Here is a 22,966-nt window from a genome sequence, read left to right on the forward strand (position 1 = left end):
GACCAGGCTGCTTTTGCTCTAAGAAAGGAAGCAGCAAAGCAAAATAAACAGTCCAACAATTGAATAAAGCACCTCCAGTGGCATGGGAAATTAATAGCCCTTGCCCTGCTGTCCTGGGTTCAGCAGCAGCAGTCATTTTTTCTCCTTCTTAGTAGCTGGTGCAGTGCTGTGGTTTTGACTTTCAGCCTGGGAACAGCGCTGATAGGACCAGTGTTTTTAGTTACTGCTCAAATGTTTAGTCTGACCAAGGCCTTTGTGAGTCTCATGCTCTGCCAGGGAGGAGGGGAAGCCAGGAGGAAGCAGAGACAGGACACCAGGACCCAAACTAGCCAAGGAGCATGTCATGCCCAGGATGTAAAGTAAGAGTTACCCAGAAGAGCGAGTTGACTGCCAGGGTCCGGCTGCGTATTATCAGTCAGCAGGTGGTGGTATTGTATTCCCTTGTTATTTCAATTATTATTATCATTATTGGTGGCAGCAGTAGCGGTTTGTGTTATACCTTAGTTACTGGACTGTTATCTCAACCTATGGGACTTGCATTCTTTTGATTTTCTTCCCCATCCCTCCGGGAGTGGAAAGCGGGGGGGGGGGGGAGTGAGAGTGAATGCATGTTTATGGCTGAGCTTAAATGATGACACCTGCACTGCACAGTACTGTTTGTGGGGGGAGGGCAGGGAGATGGCATGGGCTTATGAAGGGTAAAATTCCAGATCAGTGATTCAAGGTCCAGAAAGGGAGCCCACCTGCTTTCTGCTATACGTACAAATAAAGCCCTGACCGTGCGAGTATTAGTTGTGCGAGTACAGCTGCTGTACAAAATGGCACACTCAGGGTAATGTCCCTTCACTCTATGCTGCCTCCTGCGATGGGGCATGTAAAAGGGGTCTTTTCCCTCACCAGCCCACTACCACCTGCCCTCTGGAGATGCGAGAACATAGTTTATAAAGAATCTAAATGAGTTTATATCGAAACCAAACGGTGGAGTGACGAAGCGCTGCTGTGCACGGGACAGGCAGGCCTGCGGGGCACCAGGGCCCTGCCCGGCTCTCCCGTTCGGCGGCCGCGGGCAGGGCAGCGCCTGCTTCCCCGGGGGACGGGCCCTGAAGCGGACCCTCCCTGCCCCGCGGCCAAAGCCCCGAGGGGCGGGCACGGCCCGTTCCCCTCCGGCAGCCCCTCGCCGCCCGCGGCCGAAACATGCCGGTGTCCAGGCAACAGCGGCGGCGTCACTTCCTGCGGCACCGCCCCTCCCGCCGCAGCCGTCGGGCCGCGGCTCCGTTCCGGGCTTGGGCCGTTGCAGCGGTCCGGACACGTGGCGCTGCGGTGCGGCCCCGCAGGGCGGCATGGCCGCGGCGGCCGAAGCGGCGGGCGGTGGCAGCAGCAGCCGCCACGAGAAGAGCCTGGGGCTGCTGACCACCAAGTTCGTGTCGCTGCTGCAGGAGGCCAAGGACGGCGTGCTGGACCTGAAAGCGGTGCGAGGGCGGGGCTGGACGGCGCGGGGCCTGCCTGCGGCGGGGGAGGACGGTGCATGGCCCCGCCGCGCTGCGGGAGGGCGGTGCAGTGGCGGGGCGGCCGAGTTGGGCCGGGTCGGGCTAAACTCAAGCTCAGCCGGGTCGGGCCTGGCCGAGGGTCCTGGTCTCCCCTTCCTTCCTGGGGCGGCGGGGGGTGCCCGGTGATGGCTGACAGCTACCGCCGTAGGCTAAAGCAGGCGTTCCGCCGCTTTTAAAGAGGGTAAAATAGTTACCGTGCATAAAATTTAGCTGGCTGTTTTATTGTTTATTTTGTACTCTCCTGCGTTGCTGTCTGTACTGACTCAGTGTATGGGCCTTTATTTAAACTTGTTCCTTGTCAGTTCCCCTCGATACCCTTTTAGCAAAGAATAACAGTGTTGAAAACCAGGCCATGGCCTTTTTTAGTACTTTTAAAGTCTATATAAAGCAGATACACTGTATATAAAAGATGCATAATTGGCGGGGTGGGTGGCAAACCGTCATCACTCTCTTCTGCAGCCGGCCGCCTCTGAGGCGTAAAGGGTTGGGCAGCAGGAGGACTTCCCCGGTGATATCCTGGGACAGTCCCAATCCTGTGCCAGTGATGGAGGGGCTGGGGCTTTGCTCAGGGGCATGCAGCACATCGAGGTGAAAGGGTATTTTGGCTGTTTTAGGCCCACAGTGAACTGTGAGGGGTAAGCAAGGTGAAATAAGAGGCTGCTTTGGCACTTTGGTTGCTTGGAGCCCTTTGTGGAAAACTGGCCTTATTTGTTGATAGTTCTCAATGGGCTCCATGGAGGTGAATGGTGTTCTCCGAGCCTTTCTGTGCATCCCTGTGGAGAGAGCAAGCTGTTCAGTGATGCTACTGTGGCTAGTGCAACTTCAGGGTGCACTTGGAAGGACACTGATAAGTTTTATATTCCTCATCTATTTATGCTGTGGTGTGGGCAGGTAGATTAACTTCTTGGTATTTAACTGCCTCTTTCTTTACTAAAACAGAACTAAGCTGTCCATATCTCAGGGACTGTTGTGCAGCTTACTTTTGCGTGCTGTGAGCTGTTCCAGGTCGGTTTGAGAAGCAAACCGTACTCAATTTGTAGGACATCAGGCCAAAAAGCTGCCTAAAAATCTAAAAATAATGGATTTTAACAATGGAGTTGGGCTGTATAGAGGCATGGGATGATATTTCTCATTTCTTTTTGTGAGGAACGAATACCCCTAGAGGAAATGGGAAGGTTGGTAGAGTGAGCATTGCAACAAGCCATAGACATTTCTGCTCAAGACCTATTGGAGACTAGTTTCTGATGCACAGGATACTGTTTGTTAGGAGTAAATACTAACTGAAGTGCATAAATCATTTGCACTTTCATACACCGAGAGTCAGAATGTACGTTTCTGTAACCAGTATTTCTCATGAATAAGCTGCATATCTAAGGAAAAATAAAAGCCAACATTCAGGGGAACTGAAGAACAGGATGGTCTTGAAATGGGGTAGTGTTCCAAGAAATGCTTTATGCAGTGAATGTCTTCAGATGTCTCCCTACAGACAGGTATTGTGCTGCTGGTGCATATTTCTGCATCAGAACCAGCAGGGCACTATGAAGGAAATACACGTTGGAAACATTAAGTGTACTTCTAGCATTGTGATTTAGCAGTTGAGAATGAACATTTCCTGGACAACTTTGGGTACATCTATAATTACAGTTCTGTAAGAGAATACTTTTGGGCACATGTGCTGAGTCACTGTGAAGAAGAAGTGATGTATCCCATACATGGGTGCTGTTCCTCGCTCTAGGTGCAGGGAGCCCTGCGAGTTCTGTGTGATGAATTTCTTTTGGAAATGTTTCAGTGCTGGACACTTCCTTGCTCACATCTGAGAAGTTGTGGGAGCGGGAGTGAGGATTTTCTTTACATAAAATTGTAACTCTACAGTGCTTACTTTAAAATGAAACAGCTATTCTCAAATCATGGCATAACTGCCCCTGGTAACCCTGCATAAAGAAGTCTAGTTAGGGAAATAAGCTTAAAACATTAAGGGATGATATAGAAGGGAAAGTAATCAAAGTTCCTATATGCAGCAACCCACAAATTGCAGGGAAGAGAGGAAAAAGAACAAGATGAGTGAATAAGGGTTGTCATCTGAAATGATGCCCAAGACATTAGGTATTTTTTTCTCTTCAGTAGCATACAATTACTTCTGCCTTGATTTTGTGAGCAGGCTTGGTTTTTAGCAGAAAGCCATCCCTCCTGTCCTGATTGTGTTTCTGATGAATAGTGCAAAACATCAGGTACTCTAAAATCTGCTTGTTTGCTACTAACTTTAGAAATGCATTGATCAGATGCAGATAACAACTGCCTTAGATTGCCCTATTCCACAGAAGAAGAAAAAGCCCATCTGTTACATGGTATGTTCCCTTAACCTTTATGCACATAATAATACTCAGTACTTTCACGTACAGGCGCCAAGCATGCCTTTCAGTATAAATCTCCCACCAAACTGTTGACAGTCCTGCTGGGGAGAAGAAGATGTCACCTACTATGGCACAGTCCAGAAAATGCAGGACCTCCTTCCTTTGACACATGAAGAACAAGCAGGCATTGCTGGCCCTTATGCTTTGTTAAGCTTCTCCATAATGACTGCTGTGGTGCTCTAGCAAATTCCTCTGCTCTTCCAAGCAAATGCATTGAATGTGCAGCCAATGCTTCCCGCTGCCTTTTGTCAGCTCCCAGGGAGCAAAGAAATTGTTGTGAGAGAGTGCAACCAAGCTCTCGGTTATCCTTTTTCTGGTTGGGTGTTTTATTTCTGGGCAGGGTTTTGTGTGTGTTCATGCTTGCAGCTAAAACTGCTGACCAGTATGTTTTCTGTATTCCAGAAGTTGCGTGATGTGTGTGCACACAGAACTGAAGTCCTGCACTTAGATGTTTTTCTTCCAGTTCTGAATCTGCCTGTGAGATGCTCATAGTACTTGTCTTTCTTAGATACGTACTTAATCAGAGGAATGACTAGGGTGCAGCAGCTTAGGTGGAAAAGGTTTTATGAAGGAACTCCAAATACAAATGATTCAGAGGAGGGACTGTGGAAGCTACATCTAATCATATTAGCAGAGCCACTGTGGTACATGTCCCTTTCTTATGCTGCTGGATCTGCTTCAACTGTTTGACATAGGCTGAGAAATTGAATTTTGAAGTGTGTTTCTGACAACATGATACTTGCCTCTGGAGGCTGTTCTAATTATTGAAGTCATTAGTGTCTGGTTTGTATGAAGGAACTGAATGCCTGAACTTAACTTCTAGCCATGTGCCTGCCAGGACATGGCACACTGGACAGTGTCAAGAAGGAACTTTTCAATTGTTTTTTAAAATATCTGTGAAGCTCCCTATAAAATTTTGAGAAGGTAATTAATTAGGTTAAAAGACCAACACCAAAAAGCTAGTGAATTGTCTGGATTCAACTTCCCAGCTGGCCCCAGTTCGACTTGCTAGTTGGATTTCTTGTTTTAAGTAGTTGGATTTTGCAGCTGTGATTGAATTATATACAGGGCTAGTCAAGCCAAATACATATGTAACTGTGGTGTTCATTTTCTCAGTCAGTAACCTGAGGTTCTGGAGCCTAGTTTGAAGCAGTCTCCACTGCTGCTGTTAGTGGGAGCTGTGCTTTGGGGAGATGAAATGCAGCAGCATTTAGAGTATTGAGATTACTCCAGTGTCGAACTATCTGAAGTTGAGCACTCAGAATTACTAAATTTTTTTTTTAAGAAGTCTTTAACTTGTGTATCATAGCTACAAATTTATGTACAGTGGTATCTTTCACTGCCAGCACAGTTTGAAAATACATTAAGGGTAGTAAAGCATTACATGTTGTACAGATGGGCCTTTTGTAATATCTCAAGAGGTAATGCAGTCTATCTCCAGAGCAGTTTCTTCATCGTTCAGAATCAGTGGTAGTCTTAAGCCCTAGGTCCGTATGTAAAGCAGTGAGAAAAGAGCAGAAAGTTGAGTAGCAGCTGATTAATTGCATGTGGTCTATTCCTTGTACTGAATACTGCAGACAGTTTGTAGGAATCGTGCCTCTGAAGACTGTGAGAGATAAGGGGTGTTGATTAAACATTGCATAGGTAGTGTCAGTTTTGTCAATTCCTAGAACCTTGAAGGCTTCTCTTGCAGTTATCATAAGCACCATGTATGTATATGCATGCAGCAAAAATAGCAGGTTAAGATTGCAGGCACGTACCTGCTGATGCAAGTGACTGAAGAGCCAGTTTCCTGGGAGAGAACTAACGTGTGTGCCTTATATGTATTTGTATTTGTTTTGTTTTGTTAGATAGGAAAAGATTTTAACAGACTGCTACGGAAAACTGTACAAAAGCTAACTGTTGATAATGGTATCAGCAGAAATATAGTTTAGTAGGTACATCGCTATCAAGGAGAAAAAGCAGTGTTTATACTTCAGAGTTATGAGTTGGTTATTGGTTTTTTTTTAAATCTCCTTCTTTAATTTTTGCATTTTAATTTTTGCATTTTAATTTTACTTCACTAGCAAAAATGAAAAATAATTACTACCAAGTTCTAGTTATCAACTTTCTCACAGGGAAATGTTACTTCTTTGGGAGATTAGCGAGTTTGTTTATAGTTCAGAAAATACTGTAAAAGGAGTTATGTAGACTTTGCTATAAAATGGATTTGGTTTTCCTTCCTAGTTATGATTGTCTAAGGTTCTACTCTTCATATAATTTACTTTATTAAAAGTATTAATTCAATAGATTGTTAAGACAAACTGAAATAAATCATTATGTGCCTATAGTGGAAATTAGTTGGCTTTACTCACTAGTTCACATTTGGAATGCAGAAGTCTTTGCCAGGTATCCTTCTCTTCTTGTTTTTATTTTAATCTGTTTAATACATATAATCCCTTGTAATCACTGAATCTGAGTTTCCTGAGTAGGTGCAGAATCAGACTCCTCTTTACTTTTTCTCTTTTTAGCTAATATTCTCTGAACTTGAGCTGCTTCACAGCATCTAAGAGCTGAGGGTGTGGAAGGCACAACTAGCTCAAATTTGCTTATTTTATCTTAGGTCTTTGCATCAGGTACATAAAAGTCACCCTGCAGAGAATTACAGTGTGAAACAGACTGTTTCCTCTGCTTGACACTGCTTTGCTCTCAGTGAAGAGCTCCAGCAGCATGCAGACACACAGCATAGTTAGCTGTAATGTAAAAGTGAGAGTGTGACCTTGGCAAGCATCCCTGTGATCTGTACCAAGGTCCTGGTGGCTGTGAAACAGCTCTTGGCACTCAGCGTGACAGATAAGAGTAAGCCCATGTATGCTGTGAGGTGAATTTGTGCAGTGAAATGTTAGAGGATGATGCTGGCTTGAAGTATTGCAGCTCTCCTTCAGCTGCCATGTGAAACTACAGCCTTGTCATTTCATACCCCAGAACAATTTAATGGAAAAAAGACTGCAGTACCTCCAGCGTCAGCAGAAGGGATATGTCGGCTTCAGAGGTTTGCTTAACTGCAGGGTGTTGCTGTCAGCCTTCCCTACTCTGTCCTAGCTTCCAAAAAGAGCAGTGCAAGCTCCTATGCGCAGTTGAATAACAGGTGCTCCAAATGCCAGACAGGGGTTTTGCAACACATGTAAACTCTCCTCTCTGTCAAGGAGAGGAGGCCTGCTGGCCTTCAAAGAGGTGACTCCTCTCAGTGTGCTTTGTAACACTATACACAGAACTTTTGAATTCAAGATTGAGCTCTTGAACTGAACCTTCTCCTATCAGAATGACATTGGTGGGCATTTTTCCAAGGGAATGGCTTAACTGTTTTTTGCCCTCAGCATGCAAATCGCTGATATTCTTCTCTTGACAGGCTGCTGATACCCTTGCTGTGAGGCAGAAGAGAAGGATCTATGATATCACCAATGTTTTGGAGGGGATTGATCTCATTGAGAAGAAGTCAAAAAACAGCATTCAGTGGAAGTAAGCCGTGACAATCTTGCAAATTTTCACATGCTCAAGAGCCACAAAAACTGCTTTTTCTGCACTTACCCTGACTACATATGACACCATAAAATTAATGTTATGCTCGTCTACCAGCAGTACGACATTTTAGAATTACAGCAAAGTTGCAAATGAAAGTCTTCCCTTTAACTTGCATCTTCAATACATAAAATCAAGTTTAAGGCATACAAAAGAGAAACTTTCAGAAAAACTTGTAGTGCTGCTTTATAACTGGCACTTGTAATTGAGTAAATTTACTCTAGGTGAATCTGGGAGACGTACTGGGACACGCTGTCTCCGCGTACCCACCCTCCTGTAGCCCACGCCTATTTTTCCTTGGGTCATGGAATGTGAAAGCTTAAGCTAAGAGTAAAAGGGGAAGGAGAAAGGGCCTGCAAGCCAGCTCCAATGCAGAAAAAAACCTACATTCCATAAGAAAATAAATTTCAGTTAAGGGAAATTCTAACTTTGACCTGATTTTTTTTTTTCTGTTAAAGCATTGCTGCAAGGGTAAACATGCATTTCCTTCTGTCCTGGGTTTAGCAGTAGCAGTCATTTTTCTCCATCTTAGTACCTGGTGCAGTGCTGTGGTTTTGACTTTCAGTCTGAGAACAGCACTGATAACACTGATTTTTTTAGTTGTTGCCAGTAATGGTTACTCCAACCAAGGGCTTTCGTGGTCTCATGCTCTGCCAGGGAGGAGGGGCATGGGAAATGGGAGAAAGCAGAGACAGGACACCTGACCCAAACCAGCCAAAGGGGTATTCCATACCACAGCACGTCATGCCCAGTATATAAACTGGGTGGGAGTTATCTGGAAGGCCCAGATCGCTGGTCGGGTCGGGTTGGGTGTCAGTGGGTGGTGAGCGGTTGTATTCTCTTCCCTTGTTATTTCCCTTACCATTATTATTATTGGTGGTAGCAGTAGTGGTTTGTGTTATACCTTAGTTACTGGACTGTGCTTATCTCGACCCATGTGAGTTACCTTCTTTAGATTCTCCTCCCCATCCTTCTGGGAGCAGGGGGAGGAAGTAGGGGGAGTGAGCAAGCGGCTGTGTGGTTCTGAGTTACCGGCTGAGCTTAAACCATGACACCTTCATATTGAATAATAGTGGATTTTCAAAATGTTGGATGTAGTCTGAAAGAATTGTGTTTACCTGTTTGGTTTAGACTTTTCACTTGTGGTTTCATGAACCCTTATACCTTTTTAAGAGGAGTAGGTGCTGGCTGCAATACAAAAGAAGTCATAGACAGGCTGAGGTATCTGGAAGCTGAAATTGAAGACCTAGAGCTAAAAGAAAAAGAATTGGATCAGCAGAAACTGTGGCTTCAGCAAAGTATCAAGAATGTCATGGACGATTCTACAAACAACCAATATCCTTTTAAATTAATTCTCTGTATCGTGGAGCTAGAGTTAAAGCAACAGTTAAAGCATAGGTAATCGATAAGGTATCATGTAGTCCCTTTTATCTAGAAGCCAGGAAAGGCAAATACTTTTTTCAGGGTTTTATTCAAAAAGAAAGAACATTCCAAATCTTATTTACATGACCTTTTAACTTCTGTGACCGTATGATTGGTAACCTAAATAAAATTTAGCACATACATACACGCGTGTGTGTATATATACAGTAATTTTTAAGTCCATAGCATAATCCCAGTGTTTTCTGTGAAATTAATTGTACTGGTTTTTGGCACATGAATTTATACTTTCATACCAATGCTTTACATAACTTTGTGTTGCTTCCTTCTTGTGAAAAGATTAATCTATCAGCCAAAGATAAACTGAGTTGAAAAGTCCTGAAGCTTGCTGGGTTTCAGACAAGAAAAAATCCTGCAAGTCAATACCCCATGAGCAGGGAGTTCCAGCTTCATTGCCTGTAACCATGTGTTTAGCTGTCTTGCAAGATACTGAGCAAAATAGGTACCTGAGATTGGAAGCAGGAAAGTGCCCTTCTTAACTATAGCATGGTGAAGAGCACTTAAAAATTACCTGAGTTGCTCTACAGAAACTGTTCCTGTAAAATGGATCTTGTAGCAAAAGAGGTGGAAGTTAGATGTTAGGAGAAACTTTCATGTGGGAGAGCTAGCACTGGATTTGACCCCCCAGGGAGATGGTGGAATATCCATCTCTGGAGGTTTTCCATAAGAGGGGAGGCAAATATCTGTTTGGAATGTCTTTAACAGTTGAACCTAGCTTGAGGCAGAGAAATGAGATGGCAAATTCTCTCTCAAGTCCCCTCTGGCAGTATTTTTGTGAGATTCTGGGAAGTCCTGTTATGTACTTGAATTCTGTAGTGTCATAATTCACTGAGGTAAATGGTATTCTTCCAAACAAGATTTTACATGTTCTCCTTTTTAATTTTTTCTTTTTGTTTTTTCTTCGCAGATACTGATTATTAATTTTTTTTCCCTTAAAAGGCAGAACTCTGCCATTTTTAACTAGCCATTCTGAAAGCAAAATATCATGTCTCAATTGCACCTCTGAGTAACAGCAGTAAGTTTAGAGGTTAGGCTCAGCTTGGACAAATGTCTTTTAAGTGGCAACAAATACTAATTTTTTTGTAGCTTTAAAACAAATGTTCCTTGACATAAATTACGTTCTCATATGTCACTCATGAAGATATCTGCAACTGCTTCAATGGTAAGTTGCTGCTATTTCTTAAAATGAGGGTTTCCCTGACTTTCCTTCTGAAAACTAACTTGCTAATTAGCCTGCTTTTTCCCTTCAAGTATTGTGAATTTAGAAGTACTTAGTAGTGATCAGTACTAATTAGATGTCTCTCATGATGTTCATGACTAGCAAGTTCTAGCATTTTCTAGTTGTAGTCACAGACTGAATGGAATGGAAGTTCATCTGGTTTTGGAGTACTGGTTTCAGAAGTATTTTTCTGTATTCATGCTTCGCAGCAGCTTGTCTCAGGCATTAATGGAGCCAGGAACAGGACATGTTGGTCCAGAACACCATAAAGACAAGGCAGGTCCAAATTTCATAATGTTTTCTGATGGCTGTTGCGGACAAAGGGAGCTCCTGATGATGCTATAGGTGAATGCTATAAATGGAGCCACCTGAAGTTCAGGGATGAGGCATTGCTACTAAATCAAAAGGATTCCTTCTGAACAGGAAGTTTGAAGAAGTTGCCAAGAATTTCTAACAGAAGTTACTTCCCTTGACATCCTCTCTTGATCCTGGGGCACCCAAGGGAAGATTGCTGTTCAGCCTCCAGCTAGGCTCAGAACATCTCTTCTTTGCCACAGGGAAGAAGGGCTTGGTTTTGAATAGAAATGCAAGATCAGACAGCTACTGCAGAGTTTAGCAAAAATGAGCTGTTACTAAAACGAGTTAGTCATTACAAGATGTGGAGGCACTTAGTACACCAGTCACATAGTACTTCATGTAAGTCTCTTAGGAAGCAGAGAAAAGGAAGTGTTATCCCAAGTTCTGGACAAAGGGGAAATGATGTGCAAATAGGCGAGTGACCTGCAGTGTAAGGCAGGTTGTGCCAGTGTTGTTGATGTAACTGTGATCTACTGACTTTAACCACCATGTTTCAGTGTACATAGTAAGCCACAGATGAGTTTGGTAGCCAGCTGATATGTCCCAGTTGTGTGTGCTGCAGAAGCTGTGAGCTTAGACACTTGGAAGTGCTGGCATTGAGACAATCATTAATAACCTTTCTTCCTCCTATTAAAACTCTCTGTACTACCACCACTCTTCAAAGCCATGAAGTGAGCTGGACCAGAGAGCTGGTTTAGCTGAAAAAGGAGCTCATTAAATACTTTCACCTCGGTTTGCATATACAGGTAGGAGATCTGGGGACAGTAACAAACAGGTAAAGGAAGTGGTAAATATTGTACTGCTATGAGAAAAGATTCTTGCAACTATGATTTAAGTACTAGAACTTTGTGATTTATACTATGCAAAATACTTGCATCTAACAGGGACTACGCAGGCCCCACCACAAGTTTATTTATGCTGTAATTATGCAGTATTACAAGTGGCCTTGTAATATCATTTGAGTGGATAGCATGCCAGACTTAAGGAAAATATGCCCACTTAACCCTTTCTTAAACATTGCTATTTAACCAGGAGACACACTTCTAGCAATTCAAGCACCTTGTGGTACACAGTTAGAAGTACCTATACCCGAAATGGTATGTACTGGTTTCTTGTTTACCTAAGTGTTCCAGAGGGACAGTGGAAAAGAAGAGCTACATTAGGCATAATTATCATGAATTGCCTTGAGAACCTTTTTAGCAGCGACTTTTATGTGTCAAATTTCTCTGCTGTATTGTACTCTTAGGAAAAAAATATTTAGATTTAGCAGCAGGTTTAGTTCAGTTTATGTTTAGTGTCATGGTACTAGACTGGATAAACTACAGTCTCAGTTTAAAGGCTTAAATGGGTGAGATTTGGAGGTCAGATTACTTACCTCTGTCCACCTTTACTTTTTTTTTTGTTGTATAATTGGGAGACAGCATTGTATGAGGCATGATAGCCACTATGCTTGTAGAAGGCTAAAATTCACCTGAGAAGTTTGACAAGCTTTTTTAGTGAGGTTGAGTACAGTCTAGTATGGTAAAATCATAGAATCATAGAATAGTTAGGGTTGGAAAGGACCTTAAGATCATCAAGTTCCAACCCCCCTGCCATGGGCAGGGACACCTTGCTCTAAACCATGTCACCCAAGGCCTCGTCCAACCTGGCCTTGAACGCTGCCAGGGGTGGAGCATTCACAAACTCCTTGGGCAACCTATTCCAGTGCCTCACCATCCTAACAGGAAAGAATTTCCTCCTTATATCCAATCTAAACTTCCCCTGTTTAAGTTTTAACCCATTACCCCTTGTCATATCACTACAGTCCCTAATGAAGAGTCCATCCCCAGCATCCCTATAGGCCCCCTTCAGATACTGGAAGGCTGCTATGAGGTCTCCATGCAGCCTTCTCTTCTCCAGGCTGAACAGTCCCAACTTTCTCAGCCAATCTCGTCCAAAGCTAGAACAATTAAGCTAATCAGTGATACTGTCTTTGTCTCTGCTGAAATCTGTTCAGGCAATGGTAAGGTTCTCTGTGGGACCAAAGTTATCAGCTGTGATGTTTTATCTTTAGGGTTTTTTTGGCTTTTTGTTGAGGACTAAACCAGCTGATTTTAGTCTTTGTCATCACATTCAAGCTGGATGTTTTTTGCTTTGGTTCTTCCTTCTCCAAGGCTCCCTTCCCACTTTTCTCATGCTCATTTTTCCTAGAACATATGTGCAGAAAAACAGTTTGCTGAATGAACCACTGTGTAGTCAGTGGTCTCACTGAGTCTGTGCTAGAGGAAGCTAGTCCTAGCTGTGTTGCTTCAGTAACTTGCCCAAAATAAAGCTTGGCATCAGTTAAGAAATTGTTTCTACTGACTTATGATCGTGTGTGCTCTCAGTCTGGGTGAGATAACCAGCTGTTTTAGCATGCTTGGTACTAACCAGCATCATTCTGAAGCTCCATTTAAAAGGAAGAAACATAAATGCACAGAAATCATTGTTCATCATTGCTGTTACTGGTAAGGTGTAGCCTTGCTGTAAGTCTCATGTAAATACAATTCAGTATTTCATTAAGCACTTAACAGAATTGTATGTTTGTGTTCTCTGCAGCTGTGTTTTGGTCAGGTAAATACATTACAGGACAGATAACATGTATTAGTTTTAAATACTTTTTTTTTTCCCCTGAGCATGACTTGATAAGTCTGTGCCAATTCTGAGCTCTCCCTGGTGATGTAACTAGAAGAATATGTTTATGTTCTGTATCACTTTGAGAATTCTGTTCAAACATCTTCATTACTTTCTGTGGGAAGTAACCATGCAGTTACTGTTATATTTTGTAAAGTTAAGCGTTCTCAAGGAATGGTAACTTTCACAAGATACCACCATTGCAGGGACAGAATGGGCAGAAGAAATATCAGATCAATCTTAAAAGTAGTTCAGGACCTATCCATGTGCTGCTTATAAATAAAGAATCAAGCTTCTCCAAGCCCATGGTGTTTCCAGTTCCTCCACCTGATGACCTTGCACAGCCCTCATCACCACCTGAAGCTCCAGCAGCTCCTCTTAAACCTGCTGCAGCTCCTGAGAATCCACCAGAACAACATGATCTGAACCAAGCACAAGAGTTACCAGAAACATCAGTTGTGGACACGCCATCAGGTGGGTCCAGGGTTTTTCCTACCTCACGTGGGTGGTGGGAGGGGAGGGAACTGAGGGGAAGAAGGAAAAGGTGCTAAATGAAGGAAAGATCAAGAATTTGCATAGCGTAGCAGCTGTCTGTTAAGAAACTACCCCAAGGGCTTACTAAGAGCTCTGAAGAGGTTACAGAGAAACCTCTTCCTCTTCTGTCTTGATGAAATAGATTCTTCCCTCGTAGCTTACCGTCTTGTACCAAACAGGTTTTGAATGTGATCCAGTTAATTGTTCAGAGGTGCTTCTCCAGAATGCAGTATGGAAGGAAATTGCCAGCCTCTGACAAGAATATGATTTGAACATGTACCTTTTAATGAGGCAGTTAATACAGGCACCAGTTCCAGTTTTTGTGCCACAAAGTCACTTCCCTTCTTCCACATAGCCACAGTGAGAGAATGTCTGAATATAAGGTATATTTTTCATAATAATAGGGTAATAGGAAAAGATTTAAGAAAATGCTGTCAGTGTCACAGCCTGCATTTCTGATAGGTCCTGATTAACCTTTATCTATTAACCTTCAATTAATTAACAGTTAGTTAAACTATGCCTTTGATTTTGGAAAGGTGAGACTCCTCCTGCCTCATCCCAGACATTAGCCATGTTTGCCTCAAAAGACAAAGCTGTGTGCAGGCGGTCTGTGTTCCCTTTTACCGTAACAGATTCATAATGTGCCTGTCTTTGCAGACGGCAGCACAGAGCAGAACAGTGCAACCCCAGCAGCTCCTTACTCCAGCCTTCCAGAGTCGGTGTTGTACTCCAGCCTTTCAGATGTCGCCCAAGCTACAGCTAGTTCAAACGACTACCAGGGCTTGCTGCCCCTGGATGTTAACTGTATTCTCAAGGCAAACTCATTTGACTTGGCAAAGATGGAGGAGCCCACAGGTAGGAAGCAGTAGTTCCTGTTGAAATATTATTAGTTTCCTAAGCCCTTCTTTGTGACCAAGTTACCAACGAGTTACATAGTGGAAATAACAGGCCTGTTTATCTCCTAGTGAAGCCACTGAGCCAGCTCTGAGTATCAAACTCATTTTGAGCAAAATATCTTTCTCTGCTACCAAATAAGCTTCATGTTGTACACAGCTCTAGGGCTGTAAGGCATTATACCAGTTGTTTAAAGTGGCTGCTATTGAAATGAAGCCTTCAAGGCAGGGTTTGTGAATACTGCCTAAGACATTCAGGAAACTGGGAAAAAAATGAGGGATACAAAGGTGAATACATTTTACATATTGCCATGCCTCCTACACAGCACATGAGCCATACTTGTACTTTGCAATTCAGTGTTTTAATGCAGGGAATATATACTGACTTCCATAAACACATACTTCTGTCTTTCACAGGGATTGGTGGGGATCTTATTGATGAACTCATGTCTTCTGATGGTAAGTATTTAGCATCTTCTTTAATAATCACAAGTAGCAGCATGGGTTTTGTGTGAAGAGCACTCTTAGGTGTTAAATCTGATGCCGAGTCAGTAGGATATTACTTCTCTCCCCTATAAAGCCTCCTCTATCTTTTGTCATTCTTATCTTTGCTCCCCTTTCCATTCCCTGCAACAGTGTTTTTTAAGCAAAACAGTTGTTTTTTAACAACCAAAATATGAAAGTCTTAATCCAGCAAGCACTTACATGCATGAGTAACCCACCAGGCGTTAATTCAGGAACAAGGAAAGAACAGGCTGATGACTAGAGTGCTACCATAAAAAAATAGATCTGGTTTAATTCTCTTCTGCTTCAGGCTTCCTGCAGGTGCTCTGAGTAAACATTTTGGAACATATTGACATGCATGCATGCAGACTGGTAGATGGCACCTTGGTGGCCGTACGAGTGCAGAACTGAGCCACAGCTAGTGAGTTCACATATTCCCTGCCTCTCTGCTCCATCTCATTGAGGTGCCAGGCAAAGAGGTGAACTCAGCTGGTATTGTTCCTCTTGCCCTCTGCTCTGTAAGCAGCCTCTGCTTGCCTTTCAAGCAGACAACCTCAGGGTTTATCCAGAAAGAACCCTGTAATTATAAGATCTGAGGGGCAAAATGGGATTATGTGAATGTGCCAATATATGCCTGGAATGGAAATAGTCTTTGCTTTTAAAGCAGGTACAGCATGCCCAGCTCCTCTGCACTAGGTTAGTGCTCCCTGAGGTACAGCATGGGGGCTGGGCCGTCTTGTCCTGCATTCCGTCCCCAAAGATGGATTGAAGTCCATGCTTGAAATACGGTGCATGGAAAAACTGCTAGCCTCCATTTATTTTTTTTTTATTCCTGTAAAACAGGGATAATTGCAACTTCCTTACTTAAAATGATAAATACTTGACGGATGCTATAGGCGATACTGTAAGGTAAAGAAGGAATGATGGCTTTTAGGTGGAAGTTTCAAAAGCTACTCAGGAACTCCTTTGCTGCAGAAGGAGAAATTAAGTCCTCATTCCACAGGTATCACTCCATTCCAGGAAATTCACTTAAAATACTAAGCAAAACATGTAGACATGTCACTGACTTAGTCTGAATGAAGGCAGTACAGGTATTCACAGTATGTGTCTTAGCATGCTTGTCAGATTATCAAGACTATTTTAATAATTAAGACTAACCCCTGATACTGATGATGACAGACATACTGGATTGTGAGATAGGGCTGATTTTCCAAAGGTGTTTTTAACTTAAACTAAACTATTCCTGCTTTACAGTTTTTCCTCTCTTACGACTCTCTCCTACTCCCGGAGATGACTACAACTTTAACCTGGATGATAATGAAGGAGTCTGTGATCTCTTTGATGTGCAGATACTAAATTATTAGATATTGTGTCAACCAGACTACTTATCTACCTCTAACTATAACATTCTAGACTTCTTCATAACCTACGTATTTTAATAATGAATGTATAACTTCTTAGTTCACTGACTCTGGGAGTTTATTTCCTTTTGCTTCCTTTAACTACTTCACAAAACAAATTTAACAATGAGGAAAAAGGGGCTTTTATCAAAAATTCTGGCACATTTTTTCACCTGTGTGTCCTCTGTGTAATCCAATTATTCAGAGTTTTCTTTAGTAAGAAAGTGAACATGTTCTATAGTCTTCTGAGCATTTTTCAAAAATGATTAGGCTTCTTGCTCACAGTTAATAGTGTTTTCTTTGAAGCTTTACTGCCTAGAAGCTTTCTGTATTTTAACCTTTCAAACAATTCTGAAGCTTTCACTGCCAAGCTGAAAAGTGAAGGACATCACCTCGAGTTATGCTAAATTGTTTCAGTGAACCAATTTTGTGAAGTGCCTTCTGTTTTAGCACTTTAAGTTTCTCACACTGACTTCTGACATTCCTCTTTCCTAGATGATAGGAAAGGTCTGTTTGTAGTTTGTATTAAAGTGTGCCAATACTTGTATATTAACAAGATTTTTTAATAAAATTGTACAAACAAAGCTTATCAGTATTTCTTATCTTGATTTCTTGCAATCCCTTCATTGTCCATTATGCATCACAACTGAGATAATAAGCTTGTGGCAGCATCCACGTTTACTGGTTCCTCTTCCACATTTGTGGAAACCTGAAAAAAAAAAACAACCACCAAGTTTGGGTTTAAAGTACAAAGCAATTTACTCTGGGGGAAAAAAAGCCACTAATAAATACCTGTTGTCCAGAAGATTAGTCTGTCTTTATGTGTTTAATTTAGGCTAGTATTGCAGTCATAATTCAGTAGTTTGGAGGAAACCAGGATTCACTACACTTGACAGAGCAGCAGCCAATACTTTATGCTGCAGGAGAAAGACAAAAGCATCATGCCAGCAATGGCCAAATGAAAATAGGCTCAGCTTTTAGTTCTGAAGTGCTCTTGACAACACTCTTGCAACTTTGGAGGAAATACTATTATAGCCCAAGCAATCAGATTGAGTGTTAGGTCACATACAGCCCTACAGGCACAGGAGCAATGGTGTAGTCTGAATTCCTGCCTGCATGCGGTAACAAGTGAGCAGGGACAGGGCTGCTGGCACCAACTGCCTTGAAACACTTGCTTGGCCTCACCTGTGCTGGCAGCACTGTCATCTATGTTTACTTTTACTCAGCCTCTCCTTAAGGTATCTGACACTAGTTTTGTCACTCCCAGCCATACAGAAACTTGATTACCCCAGGCACAGTAAATAATACTCAACTCATGTCTACTTCTCACAACACCTGGGGTGGATTCGTCTGTACTTCATCCTGGCCCACTGCTTCCTCTCTCCCCCAACCCATGCCCAGACCATCAGAGTCACAGAGGAGTTTGTCAGCAGTTAAGTTCTGTGAATTATTTCTTGCACAAGACTGCACGTAGCCCTGTTTAAAGGACTAGATAAAGGAAGACAAGTGAAACACTGTCTTGAACCCTAAATGCTGCAGGCAAGAGCTTGTCATGGTTTAAGCCCAGCTGGTAACTCAGAACCACATAGAAATGTCTCTTTCAGGTGTTGATACTTCTGATGAGGGAATATGAAGGCTTAGGAATTAGGAACAGAGAGAGGCAGAGCTGGTTCAGAGCACTATCAGGTGCTTCAGGTAGGGAACAAGGTTTATCCTTACTTTCTGTGTCTAGTCATGTTGCAAAGTAAGTCTCAGAACAAGGACCTGGAGCTGAAGTTAACTTAAAAAAAAATCAAAAAATAGAACATAATTTAAAAATATGTTTTTGGAAGCATGCTCCAGCTTGGCTACCCACCCTCTTCTCGCTTTACTTTGGTAGTTATAAAGCACTTGAAAATGCTAATGAGATTTCAAAATTACCACACCACTGGAATTAATAAAACTGAGTTTATAGCTTTAAAGCAACTGCATGAATTGCCTGCAGTCTTAAGAGCCAGGATATTGGGCCCATTGCAGGAGAGGATCTGGTTCGAGACCATCTTAAAAACCTGAACATGCAAAAGTCCCTGGGTTCTGATGAAATCCTTGCGTGGGTCCTGAAGGAGCTGACAAATGAAGTTGCTAAGCCACTGGCCATCATATTTGAAAAATCATGGCAGTCAGGTGAAGTTCCTGACGACTGGAAAAAGGGAAATAAAACCCCCATTTTCAAGAAGGGGAAAATGGATGACCCAGGGAATTACAGACCAGTCAGTCTCACCTCTGTGCCTGGCAAAATCTTGGAGCAGATTCTCCTGGAAGGCATGCTAAGGCACATGAAAATCAACAAGGTGCTTGGTGATAGCCAGCACGGCTTCACCAAGGGGAAGTCCTGCCTGACCAATTTGGTGGCCTTCTATGATGGGGCTACGGAACTGATGGACAGCAGTAGAGCAGTTGATGTCATCTACCTGGACTTGTGCAAAGCATTTGACACTATCCCACACGACATCCTGGTCTCTAAAATGGAGACACCAATTTGATAGGTGAACCACTAAGTGGATAAAGAACTGGCTGGATGGCCACACACAAAGAGTTGTGGTCAATGGCTCAATGTCCAGCTGGAGACCAGTAACGAATGGTGTCCCTCAGGGATCGGTGTTGGGACCGGTCTTGTTCAACATCTTTGTGGCTGACATGGACAGTGGGATTGAGTGCGCCCTCAGCAAGTTTGCCAATGACACCAAGCTGTGTGGTTCGGTTGATACGCTTGAGGGAAGGAATGCCATCCAGAGGGACCCTGACACACTTGTGAGGTGGGCTGATGCCAATGTTATGAAGTTTAACCATGCCAAGTGCAAGGTCCTACACCTGGGTTGGAGCAATCCCAGACACAGCTACAGGTTGGGGAAAGAGATTCAGAGCAGCCCTGTGGAGAAGGACTTGGGTGTCCTGGTCGATGAGAAAATGAACATGAGCCGGCAGTGTGTGCTTGCAGCCCAGAAAGCCAACCGTATCCTGGGCTGCATCAAAAGGAGCATGACCAGCAGGTCAAAGGAGGTGATCCTGCCCCTCTGCTCTTGTGAGACCTCACCTGGAGTATTGTGTGAAGTTCTGGTGTCCTCAACATAAAAAGGACATGGAACTGTTGGAACAAGTCCAGAGGAGGGCCACGAGAATGATCAGGGGACTGGAGCACCTCCCATATGAAGATAGGCTGAGAAAGTTGGGGCTGTTCAGACTGGAGAAGAGAAGGCTGCATGGAGACCTCATAGCAGCCTTCCAGTATCTGAAGGGGGCCTATAGGGATGCTGGGGAGGGCCTCTTCATTAGGGACTGTAGTGATAGGACAAGGGGTAATTGGTTAAAACTTAAACAGGGGAAGTTTAGATTGGATATAAGAAGGAAATTCTTTCCTGTTAGGGTGGTGAGGCACTGGAATAGGTTGCCCAAGGAGGTTGTGAATGCTCCATCCCTAGCAGTGTTCAAGGCCAGGTTGGACGAGGCCTTGGGTGATATGGTTTAGAGCGAGGTGTCCCTGCCCATGGCATGGGGGTTGGAACTAGATGATCTTAAGGTCCTTTCCAACCCTAACTATTCCATGATTCTATGATCTAGTGCTTTGAATATATACATTCCTTTCCTTTCCTTCCTCAGATTTTTACAAAGGGAAATTACCTCATGACTCTTCTCAGGTTCTGCTGCTGTGCCTTTTGATATCTGCTGTATTTCTTTCTGGACTTCAGCAAATGCTTTATTTATTGTGTTAACTTTCTCAGCATTCTTAATGTTTATCTGGGAAGAAAAAAAAACCCACATTGGTATTTTTAACAGGAATTCCACTGACATGTGAAACTGCACCATTTTTATACAACTATTACACAGCAAGTCTTACACGTGTATCTTCCAGAATTACTTTTTAGTAGGTGTTTTTGTTACGCAATTGTATCATCCAGTCATGTACTACTAACGTTCTAATAAGCTGAAAATGATGAAACCAGTCAAACTTGTTCTATTGGAAATGGAGCCCACAGTGATCCAGAAACAGAACACAGAAAACAAAAGCCACAGTGTAGACAGGCCCTGTGATGCCATCCTCAGCTCCTCTTAGCTGGACTGGAGTTGCAGAAAAGGTTCCTTCCTTCATTCATGTGGTGTGTTGACCCTGGCTGGATGCCAGATGCCCACCAAAGCCACACTATCACTCCCCTCCTCAGCTGGATGGGAGAGAACATACAATGAAAGGCTCGTGGGTTGAGATAAGGACAGGGAGAGATCACTCACCAGTTACCTTCACAGGCAAAACAGGCTCGATTTGGGGGAAAAGTAATTTTATTTATTAAATTATTACATTTCAAATGTTCTAGAAGCACACTCATACATCTTCAGGCAAGCCCGTATTTCAGGATACTACTGCTGTTCCATAGCCTACCCCTGTAATTCACCTCTCAGCAATTTACATAGATAGAAGCAAACTGTGAATGGTGACACGTATTCATTTTGCTTTCAAAGCTTTTGTAATTTCAGAGCATGTATTCCATTCCACTAATCCCATTTATTCTGAGTCATCAAGATAACCAGTAGTAAGAAAGCAGTGGCAAGAGGCTGATAAGAAAAGCCTGCTCAGGTTAGCAATTCAATTCATAATAATCTGGAGTCTGACCCAAGAAATACAGACTCAGTTCCTAGCTCAGACCAGTGGGTGGGCTGTGGGCAACACGATTTACAAAGATCTCAGGTTGCCCACTAGGGCTTGCTACTGTTTTCCAGCTTCACAGAGGTGCTGGAACAATCCAGTCAGTTTTAATACCTGATATCCTCAGCTACTGTGGCAGGACCCCTTCACAGAAAGAGGCTCTACAGCTAGCATGTGTATATCAAAAGTTGTTTGGGCTTTTATCTGTTAAAGAAGAAACCCATTATAACAAATTTTTCTGAACATCTTCCTAAACTGGTTATAGTAAGTAAATCCCCAAAGGCTTAATGAATTAAAGAATACAGCTTCAAACACACAGAATAAAATTTTACTCCTAATAAGCCTACTGACTTTTCATGAATATGTTTTTTAAACCTGTTTCTCCCTTTTATTATACAGAACCCTCTAGACTAAGTGAGGATGTGGTGCCATCAACATGAAATTGTTTACTTCCAAAGTTTGTTAAGCTCCAGTCCGTCTACCACATGAATTTGTCAAGAGGCTTTAGCTTGCAGGAGAAAATCTGAAAGGGTGTTTTTTTAGAGCTCCTGTTTAACTTGGTTTGCCCAGCACACTGCCACTAAATCTAATGGGAACAATAAGCTACTAAGTTTCTACTTATATTATCACATGCCTTTCCAGAAGCACCAGCTGAACTGTCAGCAGATCACACAGCTCAGGCTGGAGGCAGTTTCTGAGAAGCAGATGCTGTATAATAACTTGCTGGCTAGCAAGAGGAAAATTCTGGCTTAGATCATCCCCCATCCCTTTTCCCCTGCATTGCTCCCAGCCACACGGCCCACTCATTCCTCTTTATTCCCTTCCATAATACAAAATCAGAGAGTATTATTTTTGCTAGTTTTCGCTTTAGAAAGGCGCAGGAAGGCCTTTCCTTAGCTGTATCTGTGCCTGGTGGTTTGGGTCAAGACATCTTGGTGAAGCGTGCCCTAAATTACACCGTCAGTGACGGTGCAAGTAAACATAACCTCACCTAACTACTGACGTTGTCTTTAGCATCCCACTCCCTGGGGCACACCGAGGTGCTATCGGGTACTTTATAAATGACCCCCCGCTCCCCCTCCCCCCAGGAGAACAGCTTTAAGCCTTATGTGGCAGAAGCTTGCAGGACATGAGTCACATAAACTGCGCTTCTCTGAAGACTAGATGCTCTCAACGGTGCCTTCCAAAGCCAAACATTACATGATTCTATGATAGCATCCACACATAAACCCTATTTTCGGGTGGAAACGGTGTACTCCGCCACTCCGTGGCCCAGACGAGCTCTGTCCATGAACCACCTCAGTCACAAGAGCTCCGCAGGGCAGGCCCCAGAGGAGGAAGGGCCGCATCCGCCCGGCCCGGCCCGACCCGGCGGCAGCCCTGCGGCAAACCCCCCCCCACGACAAACCCCTCGCGCCCCACGCCGCTCACCTGCTTCAGCCCGGAGGTGACGGGCCGCGCCCTGCCCTTGCCTTTGCCCTTGGCCTTGGCGGCGGCGGCGCTACGAGCGATACGGAACACGTTTGTCGCCTTGGCCGACCGCGACCGGCTCTTCCCCATAGCGGAGGCACCGCGAGGGCGGACGGGCAGTGACGTCACTCCCGCGCGCCAGGGAAGCCTCGAATCCCACACCCCACACCCCCCCCGCACCGCTGTCATTGCGCGGCAATCCCGCGCAGAGCCGCCAGGTGGCGTTCCGCCACCCCGTTCCCACACTCCTGCGCCTCGGACCCACGGCTGCGACGCGTCCCCGTCCCTGTTCCGTCCCGTGCCCTC

General features: G+C 43.7%; 2 protein-coding genes across 4 annotated transcripts; one reads left to right on the forward strand and one right to left on the reverse strand.

Moving 5' to 3' along the window:
- Positions 1–1,219: 1,219 nt before the first annotated feature.
- E2F5 (E2F transcription factor 5) lies at positions 1,220–17,102 on the forward strand. Of its 3 annotated transcripts, none has more exons than XM_061343009.1 (9): positions 1,221–1,469; positions 7,347–7,456; positions 8,690–8,852; positions 10,076–10,118; positions 11,565–11,629; positions 13,391–13,658; positions 14,376–14,573; positions 15,029–15,070; positions 16,370–17,102. In XM_061343009.1, the coding sequence occupies exons 1-9, from the start codon at positions 1,341–1,343 to the stop codon at positions 16,477–16,479; spliced, it is 1,128 nt and encodes a 375-aa protein (XP_061198993.1). In that variant the 5' UTR covers positions 1,221–1,340; the 3' UTR covers positions 16,480–17,102. The 3 variants fall into 3 exon arrangements, with proteins under 3 accessions (XP_061198994.1, XP_061198993.1, XP_061198995.1); XM_061343011.1 differs by lacking the exon at positions 1,221–1,469 and adding an exon at positions 6,552–6,573; XM_061343010.1 differs by lacking the exon at positions 14,376–14,573 and having other exon boundaries at positions 1,220–1,469.
- Positions 17,058–22,799, reverse strand: RBIS (ribosomal biogenesis factor). The gene is made up of 3 exons (XM_061343024.1): positions 22,622–22,799; positions 20,173–20,289; positions 17,058–17,224 (listed from the first exon to the last, which is right to left on the reverse strand). Exons 1-3 carry the CDS (start codon positions 22,748–22,750, stop codon positions 17,156–17,158), a joined length of 315 nt encoding a protein of 104 aa, XP_061199008.1. The 5' UTR covers positions 22,751–22,799; the 3' UTR covers positions 17,058–17,155.
- Positions 22,800–22,966: the final 167 nt, after the last annotated feature.

The sequence above is a fragment of the Neopsephotus bourkii genome, unplaced genomic scaffold (genome assembly GCF_033783945.1).
Source record: "Neopsephotus bourkii isolate Nb327-2 ecotype Australia unplaced genomic scaffold, CSIRO-AGI_Nbou_v1 NB_1820, whole genome shotgun sequence".
Classification (NCBI taxonomy): Eukaryota; Metazoa; Chordata; class Aves; order Psittaciformes; family Psittacidae; genus Neopsephotus; species Neopsephotus bourkii.

Excerpts from the sequence above, each read along its gene's own strand:
- E2F5 (XM_061343009.1), top strand. The coding sequence starts at position 1,341 with ATGGCCGCGGCGGCCGAAGCGGCGGGCGGTGGCAGCAGCAGCCGCCAC. Across the intron at positions 7,457-8,689 it reads AAAAACAGCATTCAGTGGAA|AGGAGTAGGTGCTGGCTGCA; the intron begins GTAAGCCGTGAC and ends TACCTTTTTAAG. Across the intron at positions 11,630-13,390 it reads AAGTACCTATACCCGAAATG|GGACAGAATGGGCAGAAGAA; the intron begins GTATGTACTGGT and ends CCACCATTGCAG.
- RBIS (XM_061343024.1), bottom strand. The coding sequence starts at position 22,750 with ATGGGGAAGAGCCGGTCGCGGTCGGCCAAGGCGACAAACGTGTTCCGT. Across the intron at positions 20,290-22,621 it reads TCACCTCCGGGCTGAAGCAG|ATAAACATTAAGAATGCTGA; the intron begins GTGAGCGGCGTG and ends TTTTCTTCCCAG. Across the intron at positions 17,225-20,172 it reads AACCTGAGAAGAGTCATGAG|GTTTCCACAAATGTGGAAGA; the intron begins GTAATTTCCCTT and ends TTTTTTTTTCAG.